General features: G+C 33.0%; 2 protein-coding genes and 1 long non-coding RNA gene across 3 annotated transcripts; 2 read left to right on the top strand and 1 right to left on the bottom strand.

Moving 5' to 3' along the window:
* Window positions 1-400: 400 nt before the first annotated feature.
* Window positions 401-6,160, top strand: LOC11415335 (probable receptor-like serine/threonine-protein kinase At4g34500). Its single transcript, XM_003603872.4, has 7 exons — window positions 401-1,036; window positions 4,111-4,215; window positions 4,322-4,444; window positions 4,795-4,965; window positions 5,072-5,201; window positions 5,279-5,488; window positions 5,803-6,160. The coding sequence occupies exons 1-7, from the start codon at window positions 534-536 to the stop codon at window positions 5,911-5,913; spliced, it is 1,353 nt and encodes a 450-aa protein (XP_003603920.1). The 5' UTR covers window positions 401-533; the 3' UTR covers window positions 5,914-6,160.
* Window positions 6,161-11,031: 4,871 nt separating this feature from the next.
* LOC120579757 (uncharacterized) lies at window positions 11,032-11,939 on the top strand. The gene is made up of 2 exons (XR_005645500.1): window positions 11,032-11,297; window positions 11,598-11,939. It is a non-coding gene; the product is annotated as an uncharacterized lncRNA (long non-coding RNA).
* Window positions 11,940-16,781: 4,842 nt separating this feature from the next.
* On the bottom strand, window positions 16,782-18,562 carry LOC112420311 (protein FAR1-RELATED SEQUENCE 5-like). The gene is made up of 3 exons (XM_039832129.1): window positions 18,413-18,562; window positions 17,004-18,218; window positions 16,782-16,808 (listed from the first exon to the last, which is right to left on the bottom strand). The coding sequence occupies exons 1-3, from the start codon at window positions 18,560-18,562 to the stop codon at window positions 16,782-16,784; spliced, it is 1,392 nt and encodes a 463-aa protein (XP_039688063.1).
* Between the last annotated feature and the right edge of the window lie 153 nt (window positions 18,563-18,715).

Raw genomic sequence — 18,715 nt, 5'->3', positions numbered from 1 at the left:
ACTACATGTCATGATACTGAAAGTTTGAAGACCCAAGTGTCCCACTTTGTTTAAATGTCTGTATTGATATTGATATATCTAAACACTTACACATAATACTTCAATTTTGATTCTTCAAAATTCAAACTAGGGAGTATTACATAATGTACCTACGTGTAATTAAATATCCATGTCATATCACATGTTGTTGTCAATGTCCATTTTTTCATAAGATTAATTTGCACTCCCCCAATCCCCACGTCATGCAGCTCCCTAAATACCTGGGCACTGATTCTGAATCTGATTATTTATGAGTGGCATTTTAAGTAAATATAATCACATCCAAGTCCAAAAAGTAACAACAGTAGCAATAGTTTCCTTTCGCTTTTGTAATAATATCCGTTGGTGAAAGTTGAAACTTCGTTTTTCTCAATATTCTCTCTTCTCTTCTTTTCTTTTTCTTTTTCTTTTCCTTTCTCTTTTCCTTTTCTTTCTTCTTTGTTTCTTCATTACAATTTTTTCACCAACCAAACATTCTCACATTTAGCATAGCAATGGCACCTTCCGCCAATTCCTCCGGCGGTTCTGTGCCGTTGCTAACCACCTCTATCGTAGGGCTGAAATTCTATATCTTAGTCCTCATTTTAGTCGCAATCGTAGTCACAATCATTCTCATCACCGTTCTCTGCATTCGCCGGAATCGAACCTCAAAGAAGAGCAAAATGCGGCGAGTGAAGCATAGTTCCGGAACAATTCCACTTGTTTCTAAGGAGATCGTGGAGGTGATCAAGATCGAACAAGTTGACGGTGATGAATCGTCGAGGATGAAGAAGCAAGTGGAGTGTGAGATCGAAGAGAGTAGTAGTGTGTCGGTGGAGTCACCGTCGCCGTCGGCGAACATAGGGTGGGGTCGGTGGTATAGTTTGAAGGAATTGGAGAATGCGACGGATGGATTTGCGGAAGGGAGCGTGATCGGAGAAGGAGGATATGGAATTGTATACAGAGGAATTCTTCAAGATGGTTCTATTGTCGCTGTCAAGAATCTTCTCAACAATAAGTATGTTGTTGCTAATTAAATCACATTTTCCATTTCATTCTTATACTTCAGTAAAAATTTGATTTGGTCTCTTACCGTTTTCTCGCTGCTATAATAATGGTAATAAGAGACAAACTTAGATAATCTTTTTCTCTTAGATCGGTTACACTTAACACTTTCACATTGTGTAGTAGTTCACTCCCAATTTAGGCCCCGTTTGGATTGGCTTATTTTGAGCTTATGTGGGCTTATCTACTCCCATAAGCTTTTTTAAAGGTGTTTGGGTAAATAAATAAAAATAGCTTATCATGGTTTATAAGCTGCTTATGCCATATTCAATAAGCCTAAATTTTCAGCTTACCCTCCGGCTTAACAAGGAGCTTATGAATTTATGTGACCTCCTTCGATTCTCTCTGGAGCCACTTTTTCCAAACATATATTTTAATTATAATTATCTTTGGCGGTGTATAAGTAACAAAATTGTTATATACTTATCTTACTAAAGTAACACACGTAACTAAGATTTTTATTATTATTTTTTTAAGGAAGATTTTTATTATTTTTTGTTACGTAACAAAATTAAACTGAATAGAAAAAACAAACTTTTCCTTTTTTTTAAGGAAGATTTTATTATTTTTTGTTATCTTGATATTTTTTTAAAGGATAAATATTAATTATACTATATAGGGTTGAATATGTTTTTGGTCCCTACAAATATACTAACTTTTCGTTTTAGCCCCTCTAAAATTTTCCTTCAACTTTTAGTCCCTATAAAATTTTCAATCACTACTTTTGGTCCCTATTTTTAAGTTAATTTTAGTATTTTTTTTTTAATGAAATTGTGCAGAAATGTGTAGAATATTTCTCAAAAAAAAAAATTAGAATTTTTTAACATAACATAAATTTAATATGAATTTTTAACCATCAAAATATAAAAATTCATATTAAATTTATGTTTTGTTAAAAAATTCTAAATTTTTTTGGGCGAGATTTTTATAATATTATGAATTTTATTCAAAAATATGAATTCTACATATGAGTTTACTTTAAAAGAGGGATCAAAAGTGAAGATGGAAAATTTTAGAGGGACTAAAACGAAAAGTTGGTATATATATATAATTATAATTAATATATTATAATATTGTTTTTTACATCTTGATTATTTTTATCAAAAAAATCTTGATAATTATGGTTCGATTCTCTGATTTTTATGTTAACTTAAAAATATTTAAAATTTCGATAATTGGTTATGTAATGTCACATCCAAACACTTCAATTTATGTAAGTACTTTTTAGTGTACATATTCAAACATAAATAGCTTATCAAGTATAAGAGCTTATGATGTAAGCTCTAAGGCTATAAACATCTATATAAGCTGTTTATCCAAACGGGGCCTTAGACATGCACTCCCCTAATAAAATACCCTCTCCTCTCCTCACACACTCTCAACTCTCAAGCCTCTCGCCTCCTCTTTCATTCTCAAGTATCTACTTTTCCTTCCTCTTTTTTTTTTTTTTTTTTTTTTTTTCAGTTTTTTCCATGTAATTTTTTTTTATTTATCCCGTAAACAAAACTGGTTAAAAAAATGACCGTATTTCAAGTTAACAAAATATTTAATCTTTTTTCTTTTCTTCTTTTTTTACTGCAGGTATGGACGATAATAATAAGAAAATGCAAAATCTCAAGTACATCTTAAAATGGATAGGTGACTTCGTTACCACGATGACAATAATTTGTGGTCCAACCAGCCTACCATTTAGGAAGGACTTAATCAAGTTTTAAGAGAATATCGATTCCGTGATTGAAGCTGCGGTTTACTCAGCTTTTGGATTCGTTGTTACGGGAGTGTTTGATTGGTTGGCACATGCATCTATTGAACGCAGAGTAAACTATCTGTGCCATCTGTTTGTTTGACACAGATGGTTTACTCTGCGTTCAATAGATGCATGTGCCAACCAATCAAACATTCCCGTAACAACCAATTCAAAAGTTGAGTAAACCGCAGTTTCAATCACGGAATCGATATTCTCTTCAAACTTGATTAAGTCCTTCCTAAATGATAGGCAGGCTGGTTAAACCACAAATTATTGTCAGTGTGGTAACGAAGCCACCTGTCCATTTCAAGATGTACTTGAGACTTTGCATTTGTTTATTATCGTCCATACTTGCAGTAAAAAAAGAAGGAAAGAAAAAAAGATTAAATATTTTGTTAACTTGAAATATGGTCATTTTTCTAACTAATTTTGTTTACTGGGATAAATAAATAAAAAAATACATGGAAAAAACTGAAAAAAAGAGAGGAAGGAAAAGGAGATACTTGAGAGTGAAAGAGGAGGCGAGAGGCTTGAGAGTGTGTGAGGAGAGGAGAGGGTATTTTATTAGGAGAGTGCATGTCTAAATTGGGAGTGAACTACTACACAATGCGAAAGTGTTAAGTGTAAGCGATCAAGAGAAAAAGATTATCGAAGGGAGTGTTAAATATGACCAGAAACAGTTACTATAATAAGGTGTTTAGGAATAGTAAACGGTCACTTAGTTCTTCTTTACTTTTTTTTCTTTTTAAATAAGGTATTTTTCCTTTTTGAGCTGGACTTACCTTTCTCTTTATCTACTTTCACTTTTAGTTTATTTATCTTATTTGTGATTTTTTTATAGCTCAACTTTTTTTTTACAGGTATATTGATATTGTCTTACTCCCTATAAAAACTTTAGTCTAAATACATTTAATTATCTATTATAAAAAAGTTGATATTTTTAAAAATATTCATTGAGATAATAATAATGGCATAAGAATGAAGTACTTAATTAAAAAATGGCATAAGAATGAAGTAATTAAAAAATCAAGAATTTATACTTTTGTTGCTTCATTAATTAACTTGAAAATTGAGCATGCCTGTGGGTCCAAACAGTTGAAATCTCCATGATAAATTAAGAAATATTGCAAGATATCCAAACTAAGAAGAAATTGAGCATTTTTATTTTGCACACAACTTTGCTTTGCAATACTAGATATGTTATGCTTTATCTCAAAATGTTGATAAATTTGCTCTGCTATGGTATGCTGAAAATTCATGTGCATTACTGTACTAATTAGGGGTCAAGCAGAGAAAGAGTTTAAAGTGGAAGTTGAAGCCATTGGAAAAGTGAGGCATAAGAATTTGGTTGGGTTAGTTGGATATTGTGCAGAAGGTGCTAAAAGGTAAGTATTATGTTTATTACATGACTGTTATTCTTTTGATTCAAGGTTTTTCAAATGAAGAAACTTCCTATAAATTTTGTCTAAAGCGATTTCGCTGACTATACAGGATGCTTGTTTACGAATATGTTGACAATGGAAATTTAGAGCAGTGGCTGCATGGTGATGTAGGACCTGTTAGCCCTTTGACTTGGGATATACGAATGAAGATTGCTGTTGGGACTGCAAAAGGGTGTGTTTATTGAGTTCTTTGCTTGTTTTATCGAGTTTATATCTTAAATTATCGGTATTAGTGTATCACCCATGTTACCTTCACATGCATTTATAATACTTGTCAACTGAGATATTGACTATATATTTTTATAACAACTGGAATAAGTATTTTTATGCGTTATCATGCTCCAATAGAAAAACAATAATAAACAAAGCCTTAATTGGTTTCAGAGACCAATTAAACTATGTCATAATATCCTATCATGAATCATATCCGACATACTGTTATGATGCTTCATTGTTATGGAATTCCCATTAACTTACATGTTTTTTCAGAATATCAATTAACTTTTCTAAATCATGAAACAGGCTAGCCTATTTGCACGAAGGCTTAGAACCCAAAGTTGTCCACCGAGATGTAAAATCAAGCAACATTCTTTTAGACAAAAAATGGCATGCCAAAGTATCAGACTTTGGACTGGCCAAGCTCTTAGGATCTGGGAAAAGCTATGTGACAACACGCGTAATGGGGACATTTGGGTTAGTTCTTTCTTTTCCTGGCCTCAGTTATTTTGTAATAATCTCTTTACTGTATATGAGTGATATTTTACTATATTGTTTCTTCCCACAAACAATTTTTCTGCAGATATGTTTCACCGGAGTATGCAAGCACGGGTATGCTTAATGAGGGCAGCGATGTGTATAGTTTTGGGATTCTACTCATGGAGCTAGTTACAGGAAGAAGTCCCATTGATTATTCTAGAGCACCTGCAGAGGTGAATCCAGGATTTCTTTACAGCATTCCATGGAATTGTAAGAAGTCTTACGTCTCTTTTTGTTTGATTTGCTTCAGATGAACTTGGTTGATTGGTTTAAGGGAATGGTAGCAAGTCGTCGTGGTGAGGAGCTAGTTGATCCTTTGATCGAGATTCAGCCTTCTCCAAGATCTTTGAAGCGAGCTTTACTGGTTTGCCTTCGCTGTATAGATTTGGATGCCAATAAGCGACCAAAGATGGGTCAAATTGTTCATATGCTTGAGGCAGATGATTTTCCCTTCCGTTCTGTAAGCCTTACGTTTCAGCGTCTCAATATTATAAGAAAATACTTAAGTTATGCACACACACTTAGTTTTGAAATACATTATAATCTTGGTGTACCCTGAAATAGAAGGAAAAAGTAACTTCTTAGTTGTGCCCTGAAATTCATGTTTGTGCTCAGTACATAAAGTACATGTGCTCATTAGTTAAAGTATATGCCATGTTCAACTACACCAGTTACTAATACTATGAAAATTTAAAATATTATTATCTATACGACATCTTTGGCAGGATACTCGGTAAAATATTTCTTTATAAGATTTGGTTTCCTTGTTGATAGGAACTTCGAACTAGAGAGAAAGATCCTGTTCCTTCTCAAGTAGACCTTTTCAAAAAGGTTCCGTATCCAAAAAGACATGTGGAGCCCGTAAATAAAGCGAGCTGGAGATGATTGTTTGTTGCAATGACCATGGCAGCCTTGGATTGCGAATTACTAGTTCTAATGAAGTTCAACTTATTATGAAAAAAGTCAGAAGCCATTGTGCATATCTTATATTACCATGTAGTTAACAGTTATTTTTCTTTAGGTCTTTTAACATATTTTGTTTGCATTATCTTGTGAATAAACAAGCTCTGTAAATATTTATCTCTCACGATATATCAATTTTATCAGTTTGAATAAGATGATATTTCTGCAATATTGCTTATATTATTTATTCATGGATTTTATTATTTGTACTTTATATTTGGTTGGAATGATTTAGGGTCTCTTCTTTCTTAGGCGCTCCTCCTTCGACTGTGTTGTAAAATATTGTTCGCCAATGCTTCAAATCACAAACAAAGCAACCACAACTGATAATGAACAATCTCGAACAAAGTTGAAACATCTATCATCACAAACCATGAGTCTAGAGCACAAACCACAAGAATTAGAAAATAACTATGAATATTGATAAACATGAGCCGTGTAAACTCAAAGATTTATTCACCCAAGACGAACATGCTCTTCTGCCCGAGAACTCATGATTTATTCACCTTTGCCACACATTATCAGCTTGGATTTCAGCAATGCTTGAATACAGTGTTTTTTTTGTCTAAGATCCAATAACTTCAAAGGTAGCTTTACTCAAAATATGTATCAACTTTCATCAGCAGCCTATCAAGATAGATTCGAAATTGTTTGGATCACATGAAGACAATGTCTCTCATTAAGTCATATGTTTCAGGTGAACCCCCCTCAAAACTAACGAATTCTGCTCTTTACCAAAATGATTTTGCTCATTCTCAATGTAAATGTCCAAAATACCCCTACACATGTTAACTCACGCAACCTGAGTTAATTCACACTAATGTTAAATTTGTGGGAGTTAACTCACGTTTCATGACTTAAGTCGCACAAAAAAAAAAACAAACTAAAACCCAGCGTGAGTAATGTTTACTCACGCTGGTTTTGTTTCATCCATAAACAAAAAGAGAAGAGAGGAGGAGCAAAAACAAAAACAAATCCACCATTTAATATACTAAGTGATTCTCAATTGATATGCTTCTGCTCTTGATTTTTATTTAATATAGCAGTGCATGATTGCATGGCATGGCATGGCATCGTGGCAAACTACTACCAAGTCTTTGAAATTTGATACTCCAACTACTACCAAGTCACCAGCACAACACAACAACATTCCAGTGTGTTAACAAGTGGCAAACAAAATAAAGTCAGTCAAATTTAGAATCAGCCCTTATCACAAATGAATGAATGTGCACAAATATTATTTTAATTTTTTATTTGGTTAGTGATGAGAGAAAGATAGTGAATGAATGGGGTTAGAGTTAGCCCTTATCACAAATGAATGCATGTGCACAAATCTTGTTTTAATTGGAATATGGATGAAACAAAACCAGCGTGAGTTAACTCGCGCTGGATTTTAATGTGTTTCTTTTTGCACGCAATGTATGTTAACTTACATTACTAGATAGATGATCCGTGTGTCGCACGGATCTGCTTAGCTGAAATATATCTTCTAATAATAGAATAATGTTCAAAATCTTGAAGATCAAAGGTGTTTACAAAATGAGCACTACAATATAAATAATAAAAATCTGAATTTCATAAATAACTAATGGTCAAATTACAGCAATATAACATAAATAAAAATAGTTGAATGTAAATCATCAAGATCAAATTATGTATATGGCCCTTTCACTTACTGGCAACCGATGTAAATCAGCATTAATCACGACAACTTCCCAAATGCATTTAATAAAAGGCAGAGAATACCAAAACTATTGCCTAGTAACGTGAAAAGCCAAACTAATTCATTGCGTGTATGTTTACAATACAAACTAAAGCAGTGGGAAGCACAACAGTCATGCATATTCTCATTCCTAATTTCTTATATGAGTTTGTCTAACATGTGCAACATTGCACATGTTAAAACAACTAATAGTAGTAACTTTTTCTTGGAAAACAACAATTATTTATTCAAAAGTTTTATATTTAATATTAAATGTACAAGTTCCAATACAAAATTTATATTTTAAATTTCTTAACATGTGCAAATTTGCACATAATAGAAAAATCCTTCTTATATACTTTACTGTGGGTCAATTTAAACTATAAACATTTAAAAGTAATTTTAATAGTCACAAATTTATACACTATTAGATGAGTTTCTTGCATCTATTTGTAATTTAATTATTTCGAAAGTCAGCATTCAAATCACTTGAGTTAAAATTATTAGTGTTAACTTATTCAAAATAACAGTTAAATATATAAAAATCTACATTCTACTATAAAAGCAATATTTCGCTGTAGTATAGACAATAAATTTTAACAATTTTAAACACAATATTTCCAACATTTACTAAGTTTTATATTAGGTTCTGAATTAGCACTTTGAAAGTGTAATGGCTTCGTGAATTTGAAACATGGTGACTAACCTTTCCATCTCTCCTATATTAATTATTATGGGTTTTATATACTCTTGTTAATATTATTTTTTTTTATTAAACATAGAACACACTTAATGTTGAATTCATTGCTTCTGATCATAATCACAAACAATAGAATCAAGGGTTCTGATGCAGTTTATTTCCAACGCAAAGAGCAATGATCTAACATCAAAAACTTTAGTAAATTGTATCCAGACAAAGTGCAGTTATTGATTGTTTATATATTTAAGCATATACATCTTCAAATTAAATCAACAACACACTAAAATTTGGTGCAACTAACCCATTTGATTGTTTCTGCACTTGCATATTAACTGATGAGGAATAAATTAATTCAGGTGAAGTATCACTGCCCATGTTGGTAAGGGGCAATTATATTTTCACTTAACCTCCAATTTCACAACAGATTGGCATAAAAATAATTTGGCATAGAAATAAAATGCAATTATATTAATTAAGCAACATGACCTCAAACTGAATAGTCAGAATTCAAGATTACAATATGAAATTGCATGGAAACGAAAAAAACATAGTTTAAAAAACTATATATGTCCCATCAAATAAAAACTTAAGACCAAACCCGAAAAAAGCTTAATCCCCCATAACCAAAAAACATCCACCACCGCACCAAATTACACCTTCATTCTTGCAACCAAACCCTAACTCCAAATAACAGTGATGTAGAGGCTATCGTTCTTCCCAACTGCAAGTGCACCAAGTCTGATCTTCACACCATCATAGAGATTACGCGCATCCACAAAGCGTTTCCATTCACCACCAATCATGCAGTGCTCATACGGAGCTGAACCAAAGATTAATATGCACTCACACACCCACATGTTTCCACAGTCATCAACCAACTTGAGTGATGTAGAGGCCTTGTCCAAGGTGTCTGCCATGAAGACAACATTAGTTATATGAAGTAATAGCATTATAAGGAAGACAACATGGGAAACAACTTTGCTTAAATTTGCATTTACCAGTCAAGCAATGGTATGAGAGCAAAGTCTCAGTTGTGGGTATGGCCGTTAACTATCTGCTGCGAAATAGGTTGCGAGGACGCAAAGTGTCAGCTTGACTATTTATACCCAAAAGTTCTGGTGTTGTAAAACGTGAACCTGCATGGGAATTATGCCAGACTTAGTGGAGGATAACAATGGTGACATTAATTGAAGTTTATAGTTACTGTAACCTTTGTATTTGAAATTCAAATGATAAGAATATGTAAAGGCTATAAAACACGGTATACAACACACTTCAACAAATCACACTAATTTCTCTTTTTTTTTTTTAATAAATAATTAGATTTTCAGGTTAACATAGCTTTTAGAGGGAAATTAGCAATTAATGATACATTTTTAGAGCCAAAAATCTAGAGTTAACTCACGCTGGGTTTTAATGTGTTTCTTTTTGCATGCAACGTATGTTAACTTACATTATAATTTGCACTAGCGTGAGTTAATATACATAGGGATATTTCAGTCATTTACTTTGGAAATGAGCGAATCAATTTAGGTAAAGAGCATAATTCAAAACTAACCTTGTCCTTTCTCAGTTTCCTATGTCAATAATACTACAATAACTTATTACACAGAGTTTCTAAAAGCACCCACCTACATCACCTTGAAGTACTTAGCAACAGGTGTTATATTTGAAAGTAAGCATACCTACTCTCCAAGTCATGAAGTTGGAGACATGCTTGTTTTCAATGTGTTGACCGCTTGTAAGATTTGATCTATGTGACGTTGGTCATAAAGACTTTTAACCAATATAAAACTATATACACAACACAGTTTGTTTGTTTTTTGTGGTCAAAGACGACACAAAAGTTGCAACCTTATGAAACAAATAAATTTGAGCATCATATCAACAAGCAAGTAACTACTACATCACCGTTTCTGAGATTTTAGTAGTCTAAGACGAACCTATAATTTGGGTCCTAAATAATGTCATATATAAAAAAAATTAAATTTCCAAAATAAGAAAATAATTTGCTGAGGATGGTTTTACTATATTAAGAAATTATCTAACAAAAAAAATTATAAATAGGACAGCAAAGGATTGAATCTATTACTAACAACCACACATCCCTTTAGAATATAAGTAATTTTTTAGGGCATAATGAACCCCAAATTTTACTTTGTTAGGGTCCAAATTCCGAACTATTTTTTAGGGCCTAGAATAGCCCCTCTACTCGTCTGCCTCAAATACGGTCCTGAATCACCCTTAGCAACAAAAAAATTATTGTATACACTTCTAAGAAGGCTGAAACACACCAGAAAAAATCGTAAATGTCTATTGGCAGTTAACTGCCGCCGGTTAAATTCCATCAACAGTTAACTGCCGATGAGGTTATATTAGTAAATAACTAGTATTTCCTAACATTGAGTGAAGTGTGAACAACATCTTTCTGGCAACAATCAAACAAATATTTCATTTCACATAAGCCCAATACCTCATCAAATAAGCTTCTTCAGAGCCTATCGATCATCACATCATATAATTCTCATTTGTAATAAACTATTCATACTTTGCTTGGTTTAGTTTCATGATAAAAGGGACAATAATCACAATATACATACATATATATATATATAGGACATTTCAAATGAGAGGACTTTTAAAATGAGAGGATGAGAGCATGAAATAGTGGCCATTGGATTAAATAGATGGTTGTTATTAAATGTTAGCTTTGAATGACTCACGTGACATCTCTTCTCACCTTTCTAACATACGATTCTTCTTCTCACATAAACGTTTCTTCTCACCTTTCTGAGTTCTCACTCCTCTTGTCACACAAACACAAGATTCTTTCTGTCACACAAATTTGATAATCAGAATTTGTTAATCCTCTTCTTCCTTTCGAACCAACGATTATATATTATGGTGATTCTTCTTCCTTTCGTTTCTTCAGTTCTTCACGTTTTATTAGCTTAATTCACACAACGATTCTCTCAGTTCTCACATTTCTTCTTCTTTTTGTTAATCTCGTGAATCTATTATGAACAGGTTTGAAATTGTGTCCTGATTCATAGCCTAATTTGATTCAATTTTGCCCATTTTAATTCTCAATACCTTTGATTCACTTTTTCCCAATTTAATTTGATACCCCAATTGGTTTACATCTTGTTTTGTTTGAATATCACTTTTCCAGGTTTAATTTATTTTTTTGGGTGAATCAATTAGGTACACTTTGCAAGGAAAATTGAAAAGGCACTTTGGTTGGAAAATTTGAGTTACTGTTATGTCTAGACAACAAGAAAAGAAGAAGAAGAAGAAGAAGAAGAAGAAAGAATTTTCATTTAGAATATGCATACATGTAGATACTGTATATACAAATTTTGCATTGGTTGTATATACAAATTTGAGTTTTGATTTTGGTGGAGAGGAGCCCTTTGTTTTAAAGCCCTCCTTAATTGTACTTTTTTTACAACATCAAATGTAATTTCTATTTTGTGGTAATTCAATTCACATTTGTATTGTAAAGCAAATTATATACTATATGAAATTGGTATTCATTGTTGGTTATACTTTGTTGGTTACACTTTCCAGTTGGTTACACTTTCCAATTGGTATTCAAATTGTTTTATTTTTTTTGAATCAGCATATTTCATTAAAAGCCAGAAAAACAACTGATACATAGCAGAAAAACAGCACAGCTGTTGATAAAAACCAGAAAACTATTTTGTTATCACTCTGTTACATGACTGATATATACTTTGGCACAAAAATAGGAGTGATATTTGCTTATAAGGAGGAAGTCAAGCATAATTATAGGAGGAAGTCAAGCATAACTCATGAGTACTTACAAGCTTGCAAAGTAACATATAACTTAAGAGAATTCATGATTACTAAAACTTAAGAGAATTACAAGTACTAAAACTGCTAGCAAAAAAAACTCCCTAAATGCCAGCACTAATAACACAGAACAACAGCAATGCTAAAACAACTAAAAACACTAGAAAGCACAAAAAACTCCACGCCAACAGAACAGCACAGCACCATAAAGAACATGAAGTGTCATTCATTCTTCTATGTTATTCATCTGGTTTGTCTAACTTTCTTCATCCTTCTTCTATGCCATTCTTCCAATCCTAAAACATCAAGTAAAAATATGAGCACAAAAAGATCAAAACAAGTGCACCATAAACATGAGGACAAAAAGATCAAAACAAATACATTTTGAAAGGGGCTTCTTACCAAAATTATGGAGATGATCTTTGGGGACAATTGCGGCTGTCATGATGCACATACTCACCGCATGCCTTACAAAGTCTTGCTTTTTTTTGTTGTTGTTCAATAGCCTTCTCTTTGCCACCTTTGATTCTTTTACCACTACCCTTAGTCTTTGCAAACTGTGGTGGAAGGATTTCTACTTCGTCAGGAATATTGGACCCAAGAATCAAATCATCTGTCCTTGTTCTCTTAGAACTCCCTTCAAATTCGTCCAATTGTTTTTCCATGTTAACAGCCCCATTTAACACAAGAAGCAATCTTTCCTTATCTTTCCCAGCCTTCTCCACACAGCTATGTAAGTGGTTCCACACATCAGAAATGAGTTTGCTATCTTCTTCAAAGACATTGTCAGCTATGTCAAAAATAGGTGTTCTGTTTGCAAACTTAGTCCACCTATTCACAATGTGCTTACTTGGTATTTCATTGAAATTTTTTCCCTTTAAAACACAAAGTATGTGTCTACAAGGTATTCCTTCAGCCTGAAACATTTTGCATGAGCAATTTGCATTGTGATCGGACAAGTTATACACAACTTCTCGAAGTTTACCATTGATCTCACTATTATCATATATATGAAATATTTCCATCCCATCTTCATCTTTCTTATTTTCAATCCCACAATCCACGCATGCAATCCATAATTCATGTTGAAATATATAAAAGTTCTCACGAGTATAGACATCCCTCGCATGCCTCTCTATACCACGTTCCAACTTTAGTTTCGGTTTAGAATGAATTGAGTTATTATCAGCCAGTAACTCCTTATGCCGTTGCGCTTCTATTGCTGAATCAAACCTCATCCAAAATTCAACCAAGTTAACATTAGGATTCAGGAAATTACCATAAAAAGAATTTTCACTTTCTGATCTTGATGTTGTTCTCAATATCCCAGCCATAAAAGTGTCTTTTGTAACGCCCTCCTTGAATTAATTGATTATTTAATTATTTTTTATTGAGTTAGGATATATTTATATAATTTATGTGATTTTAAATAATATTGGTTGATTATGTGGTGTGTATTATTTTATTATATAGTTTATTTTAATATTAATTAGAATAATGTGAGAATTAATATTATTTTGGAGGTTGGGGAGTTAATTAGGAATTAATAGAATTAAGGGGAGTTTAATGAAATAAAGGAGGAGTTATATTTTGGGAGTTAGGAAAAGAAAAGGTTAGAAGCAGTTTTACGTGAAACAAGTTTTGGGAGAGAAAACCAAGCCAAGGGGAGAACAAGAGCAAGAGGGGATCGATTTTGCTGTAGCTTTGTTTGTGCAATTGAACTCAGGTAAGGGTGAGACTATCTCTCAAGGATAATGGTTATATAATTCTGATCTTGGTTTAGCATAGTTCTAGTTGAAATTGGAAATTGAGGGTTAGGTTTTTGGAGTATGATTCTTGGATTGAAAAGTGTAGAAACCATGGCAATTGTGTTAAGAATCGATGTTCAGATTGTAGAATAAATATAGGTTGAGTTTCCTATCAAATTTGGGGTTTGGGTGGATGAAAAATTGGGTTTTTGGCTGAAAACTGGTCTGTTTCCGTAGAGTTGTTCGTCGCAACTCGCCACAGCGAGTAAACTTACTCGCCTCGCGAGCTGCACTTTGACAGCATCCCCTGTTTCGCGTTCTTGCGTCTTTTTCACACGTTTCTGTTTTGAATTGGCCTTTGGTGTAAACATGAAAGTTGTAGATAATTTTGTTAGCTTTCCAATGGCTTTAATTTTACTCGAAAATGATTTTTGGTTTATGAGATATGATGAAAATACTCCAAGGAGGTCTTAGTGAATTTTTATGGATTTCAGCACAACTTTGTCAGAATTTGAAATGAAAACTGGTATTGATTGGTACAGAATTGGTCTTAGGTGTAAACACGAAAGTTGTGGGTATGGATGTTAGCTTTCTAATGCCGTTGGTTTGACTTCAAAAGGATTTATAGAACTTGAGTTATGGTCAAATTACTGCACGTAGGTCACAGTGAAGAATTGTTTATGATTGATGAATTAATATATGTATGTATATATTTGTGAATACGATATTGTCAATGATTGATGAAGTGTTATATGTATATATGATGTTTTAAGATGTTGATTACCATTTGATGTTGTTATATCTTGAGATTGTTTGTGTGCTGCCATGTTACTGGTTATTATTGATTAAGATGCATCTGTTGGTTAATGTTGTGGAAAATGTTGGTTAATATGTTGGTTAATGTTTAATTAAAGTGGGTTAACGTTTGATTAAAGTTGGTTAATATTTAGGTGACGTTGGCTAATGTTGGTTGGTGTTGGTTAATGTGAAATATATATATTATGTGGAAAATGTATATTCTTGTTTATATCATTCGAGTTGTTATTATTAACGTTGCTATGTTGCAAGTTGTTTATGTTGCTGTCTTTGTTGTTGTTGATTATTAATATCATTAAGTTGACCAATTTGTGGAGTAAGTCATATTTATTTATGCACAGTTGTTGTTGCCGTTGCTGATTGTTGTTGTATGAATTGTGATGATTGATGTTGTTGTTTTGGGCATAGTTATATTTAATTGTGCATTATTCTGGATTGTTGAATTGCTGGTTGTTGTTGTTGCTGATGGCTGTGATGTATGATTTATTTATTGAACCATACATGTTGTATAAATTGGAGTCATATGGAGAATGTATGCATGGTCTAGTTGTATGTAGATATACACGAGTTGGTCCATTGCATATGCATAAACAGCGGAGAGGACTCATGTCCTGGAGCACTAGTTGTTCACAGCGGTGAGGGCTTCGGTCCTGATGAATGTTTTAACCATTCAAAAGCGGTGAGGGCTCCGGCCCTGATATGGTACCACATGCATTGTAGATGAGTCTTAGTAGAGTTGTGGAGTATGTATGCATGGTCAAGTTGTATGTAGATATACACAAGTAGGTCCATTGCATATGCATAAACAGCGGAGAGGACTCATGTCCTGGAGCACTAGTTGTTCACAGCGGTGAGGGCTTCGGTCCTGATGAATGCTTTAACCATTCAAAAACGGTGAGGGCTTCGGTCCTGTTTGGTACCACATGCATAATTGCATATTTTGAGGAGTATTAGTGGTGTTGTCATGTCATGCATGAGTCTTAGTTGTTGGTTGTAGTTGCCACATTGATGATGATGATGTTGTTGATAAATATATACATATATTGGATAATTGTAGTTATCGTCGTTGTTGGTTGAATTAGTAAGTGTTACTAAAGGTAAAGAAGTAAGAACATTATTGTTAAATATATGTAATTGTTTATATTGTTATGATGTGATGATTATGTTGTGTTGTTTATATTATTATGAGAAGATGTTTATGATAATGATTACGAAGTTATGATGACTGTTTATGGTGTTGAATATGAGGTTGTTATGATGTTACATGATGATGATTATGAATGTTGTGATGATGATTATGTGATGTTATCTATGAGTTGTTAAATGTACTTGATGATGGTTATGTTAAGTTGATAAGTTGTCTTTTATTCATGAATTGCTAATGGAATGTTTGATGAATAATTATTATTATGGAATGATGATGTTACGTATAGTTGCTAAGTTGTCATCTATTCATGAGTTGTTAATAAGGTGCTTGGTGGAGAATGTTAATACGAATTAATGATGTTGTTATGTTGTATATGAACTATGAATATGATTTTGTTACGTTGTTTATGTCATTGATTATGAAGTTGTCATGTTGTATACGAATTATAAGTATGACGTTATATGATTATGATTAAGATGTTGATTATGAAGTTAAATGATGTTGTTATGATGTTGTTTATGATATCGAGTTATGACTGTTGATATGATGAGTACATGATATGGTTTAGGAGTCGTTAAAAGAATTATTATTACTAATTGATGGACTTTAAGTTGTTAGATGCATTTTGATGAATTATATATTATTATTATTGATTGTGAATCTCACCCCTTCTGCTTGAAAATGTTGCCCTTCGTATGGGTAACTTGCAGGTAATAAAGATTAGTAGGAGTGGTGGTTCAACTGTCTAGGGCTCTGATACGTACGGGATGGGATTTAGTTATATTTATTTTCATTCCTTATGTATCAATTTTGGAATTATGATGTGGAGCCTTTTATGGTCTTTTGAACAATGTTGTTGACTTATGTTGAGGCCTTTAGTGCCATAAACTGTTGTTGGATGTTCACGATGTTATTGATTTGAAAACTATTCCGCTGCTATGTTTTCATATTTTATCAAGTTGTTTTAATTAAATAGTTTTATTTTCTATTTAAGAAATTTTGAAATGACGTGTAACATGCCCGTTGTGGAACTACTCTGATGAATATTTGTTATATAATTGTTTTTGGGTAACGGGGTGTTACATCTTTGAAGTATGCTGGGATCCACATGCTTCGAATATCAAACATATGCAACAACCATTTATTCTTTTCTAACTCAAACCTTGTCATCAAAAACGCCCAAGTCTCTTCAAACTCATTTGGTGTCTCTGAACCCCAAACACATGACTTGAAGCTTTTGTTAAACTCATCATCGTCATTCGTGGAAACACCTACTTTTTCAGAAACTTTTTTCATGATATGCCACATGCACAATCTATGATTAGAAGTATCAAAAATATTTTCTATAGCCACTTTCATGGAAGGATCTTGATCGGTTATTATAAGTGTTGGCTTATGTCCACCCATTGCTTCCAAAAACTTTTCAAACAACCATACAAATGAATCACTTTTCTCATTTGTTATAAGTCCTACTCCGAAGGTAATAGATTGTCGATGATGGTTTATCCTGGTGAAAGGTGCAAAAATCAAATGATATTTATTTGTTTGATATGTAGTATCAAATGAAACCACATCTCCAAATAAGGAATAATTTTTCCTGCAAATACCATCTGCCCAAAAAACATGCTTCAGTCGACCTTCTTCACCTACCTCATACGCATAATAAAATGATGGATTAACTTCTTGCTTCCTTCTAAAGTAGTCTATCAAAACATGTGCATCAGAATCTTTATTCAAAGTCTTTAAATCTCTGGAATAGTTTTGAAGATCTCTCTGCGTGCATCCAACATTTTCATAACCCCCACGCTGTTCTTTTAATAAGTGGAAAGCTTTTGAAGGTCCAATATTTGCTCTACTACATGCAAGTAATAAGCTTTTGTGACTTGAATTCACTTTCCTTGCAGACCTTAGAAACGGTCTCTTCATAGGTGAAGCAAGTGGATGTGTGTGGCTTTCATGAAATCGAGCTATCTCATACTTACCTTCCCCCACCCATTTAAAAACAACATTTGCATTGCATCCTTCTCTTGTTAAAGCCCTTCTTCTTTTAGCCTTGACAGTAGATTCACTTTGCTCCTTATCATCCGTCTTATTTGGCAAATAACCCTCTTTCGAGCAAACAAAATACTTCCAACGCTTCACGCCGTTTTTATCTACAGTCGATGATGATGAACGCACACTAAATCCGATAGAGAGTGCATATTTTTCGTAAAAAATTTTACCTTCTTGTAATGTATCAAATACTTGTCCAATCTTAGGCTTTAATTCATCATCACAATTTGGCACACATTCATATTCCTAAAATTAACAAAATAAATATCTTCAATAAACATATTTTATTAAGAAGCCATCAACAAGATATAATCAACAACACAGGCTGCGGCAGGAAAAAAGAACAAAAACTATTCCTGCCAAACCTACCATTGAACGGCAATAAAACTAACAAGAAAATAGATAGCAAATGAATTTAAGCCATAATAATTATAATATACCTGAGGAATATCCAAAGAAGTTGATGTATCTTTGTCCATGAAGAATGATGAACGTAACTCAATAGAAGTGCAAGTTGTCCAAATCAAATTGATGTATCTTTGTCCATGAAGTGCAACGTTTGGTTGTATTTGGTTGGAAGAAGCAGTCATGGTTTCTACAGGAAGTGAAAGGTTTTACGTTGAATGAAGGGAAGAAGATGGAATAAGAAACGTTATGAGGGAAGCGCGTGTTTTGTTTAATTGCTCAGCAAATTAGTTTCACATGACCTACTAATGTGGGAATTAAATCACAGCCATCTAAAT

This window comes from Medicago truncatula, chromosome 3 (genome assembly GCF_003473485.1).
Source record: "Medicago truncatula cultivar Jemalong A17 chromosome 3, MtrunA17r5.0-ANR, whole genome shotgun sequence".
Taxonomy (NCBI): Eukaryota; Viridiplantae; Streptophyta; class Magnoliopsida; order Fabales; family Fabaceae; genus Medicago; species Medicago truncatula.
The sequence above is the reverse complement of the archived record's forward strand: the minus strand, read 5'-3'. Positions and strand labels throughout refer to the sequence as shown.

Bases quoted from the DNA above. Each gene is read 5' to 3' on its own strand.
- LOC112420311 (XM_039832129.1), bottom strand. From the start codon at position 18,562: ATGACTGCTTCTTCCAACCAAATACAACCAAACGTTGCACTTCATGGA. The intron at 18,219-18,412 runs GTATATTATAAT...TGTTAATTTTAG, and splicing joins CTTCTTTGGATATTCCTCAG to GAATATGAATGTGTGCCAAA. The intron at 16,809-17,003 runs GTAACACCCCGT...ATCCAACAACAG, and splicing joins TCCCAGCATACTTCAAAGAT to TTTATGGCACTAAAGGCCTC.
- LOC11415335 (XM_003603872.4), top strand. From the start codon at position 534: ATGGCACCTTCCGCCAATTCCTCCGGCGGTTCTGTGCCGTTGCTAACC. The intron at 4,966-5,071 runs GTTAGTTCTTTC...ATTTTTCTGCAG, and splicing joins CGCGTAATGGGGACATTTGG to ATATGTTTCACCGGAGTATG. The intron at 5,489-5,802 runs GTAAGCCTTACG...CCTTGTTGATAG, and splicing joins ATGATTTTCCCTTCCGTTCT to GAACTTCGAACTAGAGAGAA.